This window comes from Heterocephalus glaber, unplaced genomic scaffold (assembly GCF_053883595.1).
Source record: "Heterocephalus glaber isolate CG9 unplaced genomic scaffold, H.glaber_assembly_v1.0 deba00001805, whole genome shotgun sequence".
In the NCBI taxonomy this organism is placed as follows: Eukaryota; Metazoa; Chordata; class Mammalia; order Rodentia; family Bathyergidae; genus Heterocephalus; species Heterocephalus glaber.
The window spans coordinates 1,956,931-1,968,303 of record NW_028258480.1 but is presented as its reverse complement, the minus strand read 5'-3'; the positions used below and the strand labels follow the sequence as shown (position 1 = coordinate 1,968,303).

General features: G+C 42.0%; 1 protein-coding gene across 1 annotated transcript; it reads left to right on the top strand.

Annotated features, from left to right (window-relative positions):
• On the top strand, positions 1 to 8,523 carry LOC101717193 (olfactory receptor 9I1). The gene is made up of 2 exons (XM_004869748.4): positions 1 to 408; positions 6,003 to 8,523. Exon 2 carries the CDS (start codon positions 6,573 to 6,575, stop codon positions 7,515 to 7,517), a length of 945 nt encoding a protein of 314 aa, XP_004869805.2. The 5' UTR covers positions 1 to 408; positions 6,003 to 6,572; the 3' UTR covers positions 7,518 to 8,523.
• Positions 8,524 to 11,373: the final 2,850 nt, after the last annotated feature.

Below are 11,373 nucleotides of genomic sequence, written 5' to 3'. Positions count from 1 at the left end.
CGAGGCGCGAGGTGAGGAAGGAGCCCCTCCCGCAGGCTCCCCGGGGCTGGGTTTTCCCGGGGGCCCGGACCGTGCTGATCGCGATGGGGACCTGCGGCCCGGCGCGCCGCTCCCACACGGCCTCCCCAGCGCGGCACCGCCGGCTACGAGGGCCGCAGAAGGCCGAGAACTGCTCAGCCGCCTGCTCCTGTCGGGGCGATGGCTGCTTCCTAGGACCTGAAGCAGCGATAGGCGAGCGGACTCCACACAGCATCACGCGAGACCCCGAGACCCGAGACCCGAGACCGGCTCTGCAGTGAGGGCCACACCCAGGGAAGGGGGCGCTGGGCAAGGCCTGGCCTTGGCCATCGAACTTGTCGTCTTCCGGCCGTGTTCAGCCGGATTTCAGGTTGCACCCGAAATACACAAGTAAGACAACACTTGTTTTGAAATCTGCAGCATTCATTTCTTTGCGATGATGTGTAACTAGATACATTGATTATCAATCTCATAGGGATTGACTTTAGACTGCAGAGCTTAGACAAGTGATTCCCCTGTAGATTGCTCTCCCTCCTATATTTATGCTGGGAAGGGAACTAATCATGTGGATTAGAGTTCTGGCTTTGGAATAAGACAGATTTGCGTTGTATCTTAGGTTGGATTTTTTTCACTGACTAGTCTTGTGAACTTGAACAGGTTACTTAACTATTCAGTCTTCCTGTCCTCCAGGACAAAATAGTATCTATTTTATAGGGTCACAAGGATCGTATGACATAATATGTGTAGAATGTGTAACATCACGATTGTCTCAGAGAAGTTGTTCAATAAATAGCTACTGGCATTTGGGAAAGCAACACAGTGTGTAGTTCAATCAGGGTCTGGAGACAGAAGGTAGAGACCTAAATACCTTTACTTTGTAGCTGTGAAACCTCAGGGGAAATATTTAACATTTCTAAACCTCAATTTCCTCCTCTGTTGAATAAAGATGAATATCTGTATCTCATAATATTATTGTCAAGTTGAGAGGAAATAAAATCTTTACAGTGCTTAGAATCTACCTGACTCACGGCAAGAGCTCAGTGAATGCGAATAATACTTTGAGCTATAGATTCCAGGGAGGTGAGGAAAGTTGACTTTATTGAGCTTGTTTCCTGATCCCAACAGACTCGGGCTTTGGAAGCCTGAGAAGAAAGAATTTGAGCGAAGGTTGCAATTTAAAGTAAGTATAGGTTTAGGGACCATCTTATCTCGGAAAGGTTCTTTCTGCAAAAGACATCTGTCTTCCCTAGGCATGCCAGAGAACTCCTACTCTTCCATGTTGCACATTGCAATCAAAGCATGTTACAGGTAATGATGTCAACCCATAAGTGCTCCTAGTCTTTCTTAAACTGTTCACTGGCCATGAACCTTTGCTTCCCTTTTGTAAGTTGTTCTGGATTCAGGGAGGCTGTTGCTTCCTTTTACTTGAAGTTCAGTCCAAGCTGATGGTACCCAAAGCCCCTGCTTAAATAACATCATACACCACTGGGTATCGCCAGCCTGATCTTGAATTTTTGCTTCTGAAAAATATCTTGGAAATTACCTTTTTGAAAAATAAACAAGCTGTACCACATACAAGTACAAATCCATTCTAAGAGTTCAAAAATCATTACCATGTTCTCATTTTATTCTTAGATAAATTGAGGTTCTAATTGGTTAGCAGTTTTCCCAAAGACATAGCAAGTAGAGATATAGTACAACTAAGTTTATCTTATCTCATAAAGAAAAGAGTAGAAGAAAAACCACAGACCATGAAACAAAAACCCCCACGAAATCAATCTTTATCCTTTTTTCCCATAAAAGTTGAATATAACCCAATGGTCTTAGAGAGCTGTTTTGATTTTTAAAGTTTGGGCTTGGAGCTGCAGAAAGAGTACAATAATACCTCATTCGTGAATGCTTCTGTTCATGAACAATTCAATTTGTGAACAGAAGCGTTCAGCAAAATTTTGCTTCCCTTTGTGAACTTCACATCAGGGGATGAACATGACCATTGCTATCTTCTCCGGAACCATGGAACAAATTAGGTTCATGAACCAAAGCACCACTGTAATTCTCTTCTCCTACAAGGCCAACAGGATGTGGTAGAAAGAGTACAGAATTTGAGTTAGAGATTTTGGGGTTCACACGTTGGTTCTGTCCCTTGCTAGGTATGTAGCAAGTAGGACAAGGTCCTTAACCGCGCTGTGTTGCACTGTGCTCATCCAGGAAAGAGGCGTGTCTGTCCCATCCTGCAAGACAGCAGTCAGGGTGAGAACTAAAGTTAAAGTGGGCTGGGGTGTGCCTGGGACAAAGCCAGTGTGGCCACATCGGCACCCCAACAATCTGCCACCTAATCTCTGGTCAGATGCTCTGACCCCAGGAACGAGCCATGAGACAGACAGGAAATGGGCTTTGACAATTTCAGTGTCAGACGCTGGGAAAAGTGTTGAGATTAGCCAAGTTTTGGTTTGAAAGTTGAGAGGATATGATTAGCTACAGGAAGATTTTTTGATTCCATAAATCATAAAGATGCAATGAAACAGAAGGAGACAAAACAAATTCATAGCAAAGAACACAGAATGTACCATCAGCCAACTCCTCCACTTCCACTGGTAGTCTTACACAAATTAATCTCCCAGAGATTTAAATTCCTCTTTGGTAAAAATAAATAACTTTTTAAAGGGCAATCTTTAGGATGAAATAAGATAATATGTGCAAAGTATTCAAAATGTTTAGCAAACTGGATAAGTAAAATATGCCATAAGCAAAAAAAAAAGTTTTTAATAAAATCACAAATAACAAACTAGACTTGCCTACATTACAGAGGCAAATCCCAAAAATAGTGGATGTAGAAAAAGCAAATAGGAGTTGTATCAAAATACCATGTACTTGATGTACATATTTCTAAGTATTTATGAAGGAACATGGAGGATGCACATTTTGAATAATCTAGCGTGGGTACCCATGAGGACTGGGAAAGAAGCAAAGATGGAGGAGAAGCAGGAAAACAATAAAGATGACGAAGGAACCTCGCTTTGGTCACGATGATTCTTAGCAGGAACTAGGGAGTATGATTTACTTAATTTTGGACCCGAAATCCCTTGATAATGTATCTGAGTAACTGTCAGTCACTTGAGACAGAGCCTGCAAGTTTCATGTACTCAGTAATTAGCAGCTAAAGTGTGCACATTCATAATACTGTGAATATTGCGAAAATCTTTTCACCATCCTCATTTAGCCTCTGTACCTCAGCATATAAATCATGAGTTGTGAGAGACAAAGAATTCTATTGATCATGTAAATCAGCTCCACTATTTCTCAGAACAGAAAGTGAAGCTGGAGGAGGGAAGTAAGCTGCAGGTGGTTCCTAGCTCCTTAGTGCCCGAGGGAGAGATGGACCCCCTGGGAGCTGGAACAATACCGAGAGTGCCTTGGAAGAGGCTTCCTCACCCCTGACCCTGCAGCAGAGGGGTTGAACAGCCCAAAAGGGGTGTGTGGTATGTGACGTCAGTGTGTCCCTCCCAATAGTGACCCTGACTAGAGCTGGAGGAGTCCCTGGACTCAAGAGCAGCCTTCACCACCGCCCTTCCCTGAACCTGTGTGGAACCAATATGGCGGCTGTGGTTTTGCAGAAGCCCAGGCTTGTTGGGGGCCTCATCACAAGTGCAGGACCTGTCTAGACCTTAGGTGGGAGGGAAGGACAGCAAGTTTGCCTTGGAAGCCAAAGGACATGCCTGCCACTCCCAGGTCTTCAGGCAACTAATTTTTTGGCTTTTGAGCAAGTCATTGTTTCACCATATTGCGTGTCAGTTACCTTATCACAAAATGATAGCTATCAATCATGCCCACTCACAAGAATATGGAGGCAAGAATAGATGTTAATGGGTATAAAAATATATGAAAAAAAGTACAGCCAGGTGTGGTGGTACATACCTGTAACCCCAAAACTCTGGGAGGCTGAGGCATGACATTGACAAATCCAAACCCAGCCTAGGCAACTTAGTGACTTAGTGAGACCCTTTATCAAAATAAAATATTTCAAATATCCTAGGGATGTAGCACAGTGCAAAAGCTCCTTGTTCAATCCCTGGTGTCACCATATGTGTGTATGTGTGTGTGTGTGTTTGTGTGTGTGTGTGTATTATGAGGAATGAGTAGGTTGTATTACAATAGATTGTACCAAAAATGGCAGTCTTGTGTTGCCACAGCAAGTAAAATTCCTAGTTGTGCTAGTGGAAAATAATAACATAATTTTGATATTCTTGGAACTGGTTATAGATTCAAGGAGTTTGCATTAGAAAATTCTAACCTGAAGAAATTGGGGATGTGGTAGTAGGGGCCAGGAAGAAGTTTCTCATGGAGCAGTGTTCGGTATTAGACTCAGGAGTCTTAGATGATGCGGGCCCAGGTTCTTCCCCAAGTGGGGCCAATAGATAATTTTACCTGTGTGGTCTCATCCACAAGAAGGATTAAAATTTCCTCCAGTGGGTTTGGTGCTCAGAAACTGTAAGATATTGTGAGTGGAAGGTTTTAGAACAGGGGTGATGGCTTCCTTGCAATGGGATTATTACTCAGAATGTGTAAATACGGTATGTAGAAGGTTCTAGAATCACAAGTCTCTTCCCTTCACAGAATTTCCAAATGTAAATCCAGAACAGGAGAGATACCTTCCAGTGCAGTGGGACCTTCGCTCAGCATGTATAAGATATTGTGAGTGGAAAGTTCTAGAACAGGAGAAGTACTTTTTAGAAAGAAGGTGTGCATCCAGGTTTCCACACAAAGCTCCTCAGGATGTCTTGGCCCTTAGGCCCTCTAACGTGAACCTAGATGGACTTGGAAAATGGCCAGCTGCGGGCACACAGTGTTAGGATGTGGCCCAGATCCATGCCAGATGGGAACAAGAAGTTTCAGGAAATGCAGACTTACCAGGACTCAAATGTAAAGAGCACTAAATACAATTATCTGAAGCAATGGGTAAAGTACAGGGAAAGAGCATCTATTCCACAGGATGTTTGAAAGTGTCTCCTAAAAGCAACAGAAGCGTACTGACATTTCTTCCTCTACGTGTGGAATCACATCGTTTGGTCTTTTAGCATATAGTGTATGGGGTATACATGATCACAATAGAGAAATACCACTTATTGTTTCATAATTAATCCATAGACAGAGTATGGAAGATTTAACTAAAATACCAGGCATTGCAAAATAAATGAGATAAATTGAAGTGTTTTTTTTAAATGAGTGGAAAGAATAAAGTATAACAAATTTATTTCTTCATCTACATTAGTGACAGTCCAAATTTACTCAGTTATTAAACAAAGATAGATGTATCTATAGATATATAGATAGACATAGAGACAACCATATATATTATTTAAAGAGGTGTATATAGCAAAGTTTATGAGGGAAATGTGAATCTTTCAGAGCAAAAAGTCAATAGATACTACCTAGAATTGATGCTAATCATAGTAAAATAATAATAGCTAAATTATTTAACTCTTTCTGTGCTAGGTCCTGCCCTACATCTATTACAGGTTTTAACTTATTTAATACTCAAAATAACCTGACTATTTAGCAATACTTTGCCTATGAAATGGATAAGAAATTGAAGCACAAAGGATTAGGCAATTTGCCCAAACCCATGCAAAAGGTAGAAAGACCATGAGCTAGAACATACTATTTATAATTACAGTATGAGCCAGATGTGGTGATGCAGCCCCTGTAAACCCAGCACTCAGGAGGATGAGGCAGAAGGATCATGAATTCAAGGCCAGCCCAAGCTACATAGTGAGATCAAAGCTGACCTGAACTATATAACAAGACTATCTTTTATTAAAAGAATCGTGATTTTACAAATATTGGAGAAGTTTTAAAACACCATATGTTGAAGATGATAGTCTCCCAGCTGGGGGTGGTAAACAAAGTGAAGAGAAATACTTTTAGTTATTAATAAATACTATCTGACTAGTAAATGTTGGCTAACTGCCTGAAAAATTTAACAGGAAGAAAATTATATCAATGTGTACTACAAGGAAATAGTCAAGATGAAGAGCAGATTCATCATCTTCAACTTCTGAAAGGCTTCGTGAGAAGATGGGATCTGAGTATCTGGAAGGGATGAAGTCAAGGTCAGAGTACGGAAGGTACAGAGGGAGGATCCACTTCCCGAGAGATTTACCAGAGGAACTGTGCCCGGATGGGGGCAACCTAGCGGCCAGAGGACCACGCAGTGGGTGTGCGGTAGAGGAGACTCCAGCCCCAGATCAGGATCCAGTAGCTGTCATCTTGGTCCTTCCCCACCCTGAGACTCACATGTCTATCTTCACAGCGATTCCTGAATGTAAACCAGAATTAGTCTGAATCAGAAGCACCAGCACCAGTTTTAGCTCTGTAAAATACAGGAGATGCCCAAGGAGAATCAGCCAGTTTCAGTCCTTCTGAAAAACAACATCTGCACATAGGTCTGGAAGTATCAACTGAACTTCTGTTGTAGAGAAAAGGTCCTCTCCTTCCCTTCCTGGATTTTGTTTTACTTTGTTCTCAGCCTCGGAGCAGCAGTCCACAGTGAGTGCATGGCTAAGAATAATCGCACCTCAGTAACTGAGTTCATCCTCATGGGCTTTACTGACCACCCCAGCCTGGAGACGCCCCTCTTCCTGGTGTTTCTCAGTTGCTATCTTGTCACCCTTCTGGGGAACGTGGGGATGATTATTCTCATCCAAGTGGACACCCAGCTCCACACCCCGATGTACTTCTTCCTGAGCCACCTCGCCCTGCTGGACGCCTGCTACACCTCAGTCATTACCCCTCAGCTCCTGGCCACACTGGCCATGGGCAAAGCAGTCATCTCCTATGGCCGCTGTGCTACCCAGTTCTTTTTCTTCACCCTCTGTGGAGGTACAGAGTGCTTCCTGCTGGCCGTGATGGCCTATGACCGCTATGTTGCTGTTAGCAACCCGCTGCTCTATACCGTGGCCATGAAGCCCAGAATCTGCTGGAGTTTGGTGATGGGAGCCTATGTCTGTGGGGTGTCGGGGTCCACCCTGCGAACCACGTGCACCTTCTCCCTCTCCTTCTGTGAGGACAACCGGATCAACTTCTTCTTCTGTGACCTCCCACCCCTGCTGAAGCTTGCCTGCAGTGACACAACAAACGCTGAAATCATCATCATCTTCTTTAGCAACTTTGTGATTTTGGCCAATGCCTTGGTCATCCTGATCTCCTACCTGCTCATCGTCAAGGCCATCTTGAAGGTGAAGTCTTTAGGAGGCAGGGCCAAGACTTTCTCCACATGTGCCTCCCACCTCACCGCTGTGGCCCTTTTCTTTGGGACCCTCACCTTCATGTACATACGGAGCAGCCCAGGCAAATCCCTGGAGGAAGACAAGGTTGTGTCTGTCTTTTACACTGTGGTCATCCCCATGGTGAACCCTCTCATCTATAGCCTGAGAAACAAGGATGTGAAAGCTGCCTTCAGGAAGGTCACTGGTAGATTCCAGGTGTCCCAGAGCCTGTAGACCTGAGGGAAAATACAATTTATCTCAAGCAATTTTGTTCTCATATCAATACATCCTAGTAGGCACCAGCACCAAATGCATCTTATAGTGATGAACGGAGGAAAAACAGAAAAGGATCAGCAGCCAAATGAACAAAGAAACAAGTAGTAAAAGGGTATCCAGCAATTCTCCAGAGTACAGTACTTTGTTCTTACCACCCTCTCCCACTTCTAGATTATTCCTGGGCACTCAACAGCCTCCTGCTAATCTTCGATCTCATTACTCATAGGATTTGAGGTCTTGAGTTTATTTCATCCTTCCCTAAATCTTGAGAACCTTCCCTCTGTCTTCACTCCTATCCCATTACTGTGTTCTCTGTATCAAAGATCATATCTGGGGATCCCTGTGATGGTGATGATTGACCTTTTTCCCCTTTTAATGTGTAAGTGACTGATCACTTCAATTATCAAGGAGTGTTGTATTAAAAAAAAAATTGGCTGTCAAGCTAGTCAATAGGAAGAAAAGCTGGTCAATAGGAACCGAAGGGGAAGGGGAAGTGGGAGGGGAAGGGGAAAGGAAAAATTATGAGGAAAAAGAAAAAATGGAAACAAAGTCTTTGTAAATAGGGAAGGGTGGAGGGAGTGAGAGAGCACAGGGAATGGGGAAAAAGTAAGAACCAAGATACATCATGTACAGATACAAGTACCCAATGATAAATGTAAACATATTGTGTACCAAAAATGTACCAATAAAAGAATTTAAGCAAAAATAAATTGCTTGTCTGACTGGCTGAAGGAAGAAAATGTTTTAGAAATAGGGCTCCTCTTCACAATTAGAGGTTCTTCTGCCTTACAGTATCTTGCTTCTCACTCAGGCCAGAATAACAATTTTCAAATGCCTTTCCACTTTATAATTCACAGCTTTGCAGCTCCTGCTTTATTGTTTTAGGTATTTGACCTTTGAGGAAGTCTTTTCCAGGGCCATCTCCAGCTTCTAGAGGACACAGTGCATTGCTTCTCTTCACCCGACTGCCTACATCATGAACAGCTCCACCTAGCAAGCGTCCTGCTTTGAGGAACAGTGATATTGAGGAGCAGGGACAGATGGAGGGAGACAGTGAACCACAGTGTACCTCCTCTCAGGATTTGATGAGAGAGAAAAGCAACTGGAACTCCTGTTTCAGACTGCAACACTTAAAGTCTTTGTTTCCTTCATTTCTAACTCCAAAGTCTAGATCAGATGAGCTCTCAGTAAATGCTTTTGAAAGGTTTTTTGTGTTGCATGCCTGGTCTCATTTGAGTTATGGCAACTCAGGGCAAATGGGGAAGACAAAGTGAAATACGGAATTTCTACTTTTGCAATTAAGAAAGCATGATTCAGAGTACTCCAACTATGCAGCAGTAGAAAGGCAGGGAGTCAGGCTTTAATCTAAATCTTGATTTTACCACCAATCCATTGTGAGACTGTGACTAAATAGTTCAATTTCTCAGGCCTAACACAAGTATGACAATTCCTAATCCAAGAAGATATTGTTAAACTTAAATAACATGATGAATAAGAAATCTGCTAGCACAAATCAGGGGTTCCGTAAGGATTATTCTCTTTCTTTTTCTTTCCCTCACTTTCTGATGTCAACCCAAGAATTTTGCCACAATATACATAGCCATTGAAAAACTGAAAACAATTATGAACTAATGATGGTGAAAAGCAATGAACTCAGAAAGAAGAACTCTATTCTTTGCACCCAGAAATAAACTTGCATGTTTCACGAAGCAATGAGGGTGAATTTATTTGCATTTCACATGCTCAAAGAGACCCAAAAGATGTCTTTTTCACTGAATGTATTGTTTTGTGCCCAATGAACCCCTATACCCTGCCTTGACTTTGTAAAAAGTTAATCCTCCTTGTCCCTCCTGATGAAAACAAACATTTTGGTAAAATGACCTACCACACATTCTGAAGCCAACTGATTCAGAAATAAACACACAACCCATGCTTAATAAAAATTTTCCAGGGGCATTACTAAGCTGAACGTGAAAGAGATTAGAACAGGAAGGCAGACTGACCATGGTAAAAATAAACAAATAGCTACTAAACCTATGGTAATTAGTAGTCAGGAAAAACATTTAAACCCACATTATGCTTAGTAAATTAGCAAAAATGAAAAAGGACTATAGCATCATGTTGACAAGAATATCCTTTTAAAATCAACGATAGTGCCGAGGAGCAGAGCTCCTCCACTGCTGAGGAGCTGAGCCTTTCGGGCTGCCATACCACCACCCTGAGCACCAAGAAGCAGAGCCCCCCACCACCCAGGAAGTGAGCTGGACACCAGCAGCACACACCCACCCCCTCATTGAAATGATAAGACACCTAAATAAATCCCAAAACCAGACTTCCAGATCACCTAAGGCAACCCCAAAGGGCAACCAGATGGAACAGTCTGATACTCAAGCACCTGTACTCCCTGACCTGGCAACAAAGGAAGACCTGGAAAAAATGAAATCAGAAATAATTTCTCAGATAACAGCAGAGATTGTGCCCATAGTACAAGACATGATGAATAAATCTAGAGCAGATATAGATAAAAAAAATAGAGAAGCTGAGGAACATGATGGAATCCCAACATAGGAAACAAATGGAATCCATAAAATGGATGCAAATAGATTTGTAGGACATTAAAAATTCCATTGAAAGTTGATGCAGCAGAATGAGCTGATGTGAGGACAGAATTTCAGATATAGAAGATAGGATTGCAATGAGTGACCAGGAAAAGAAAATTTTCTTTAAAATTGTAAGGAACCATGAGAAATCAATCCAGCAGCTGCTACACAATGCAAAGAAGAATAACATAAGACTGATCAGAGTCAATGAAAAAACAGGAGAGTGTGCAGATGACATAAAACTGTTCACAGAAGCAATGGCAGAAAACTTCTCAAGCAGGGGAAAAGAACTTGACATAAAGATAAGTGAGGCATATAGGACTCCCAACTAGCCTTGATCAAAAAAAATCTACACATAGGCATATAATACTTAAGATTCCAAAAACCCAACAGGAGAACAAAATTCTACACACTGTTAGAGAAAAGAAACAAATTACATACAAAGGAAAGATCATCAGAATCACAGCAGACTTCTCAACACAAACCCTCAAGGCAAGAAGAGCTCCGAGTGGTATATTTCAAGCCCTAAAGGAAAACAGCCCCCAACCCAGATTGATATACCCTGCAAAACTATCTTTCAAAATTGATGGGGAAATAAGATATTCTCATGACAAAGATCACCTTAGGAACATCATGAATACCAAACCAGCACTCCAAAAAATTTTAGACAGTATCCTAGGAAAAGACAATAAGGATCACAACCCCAGGAAGCCCAGCAGAATAAATCTATCAGGCATGACAAGAAATTAAATGTAAAGGGAGAGAACCCAACAGAAAGAAAAAGTCGTGAGAGGATAAGTCAATACATATTAGTTATAACCATCAATGTTAATGGTCTCAATTCACCAATCAAATGAAACAGACTGGCAGAATGGGTCAAGAAGCAAGATCCAGCAATATGCTGCATACAAGAAACACACTTAATTCAAAAAGAAACTCATAGACTGAAAGTTAGAGGGTGGAAAACAATACTCCATGTGACAGAAACCCGAAAAAAACCAGAAGTAGCTATCCCCTTTGCAGATCAAGTGGATTTCTAACCAAACTGATTAAGAGAGACAAAGAGGGACACTACATCCTTGTAAAGGGAACAATCCAAGAGGAAAAGATGACAATCATAAATATCTATGCACCAAATGCTAGTGTGCCCAACTATATAAAACAAATACCAATGGACATGAAAAATCAAATAAGCAATAACACAGTGGTAGTGG

Coding starts and splice junctions, on each gene's coding strand:
- LOC101717193 (XM_004869748.4), top strand. CDS start 6,573: ATGGCTAAGAATAATCGCACCTCAGTAACTGAGTTCATCCTCATGGGC.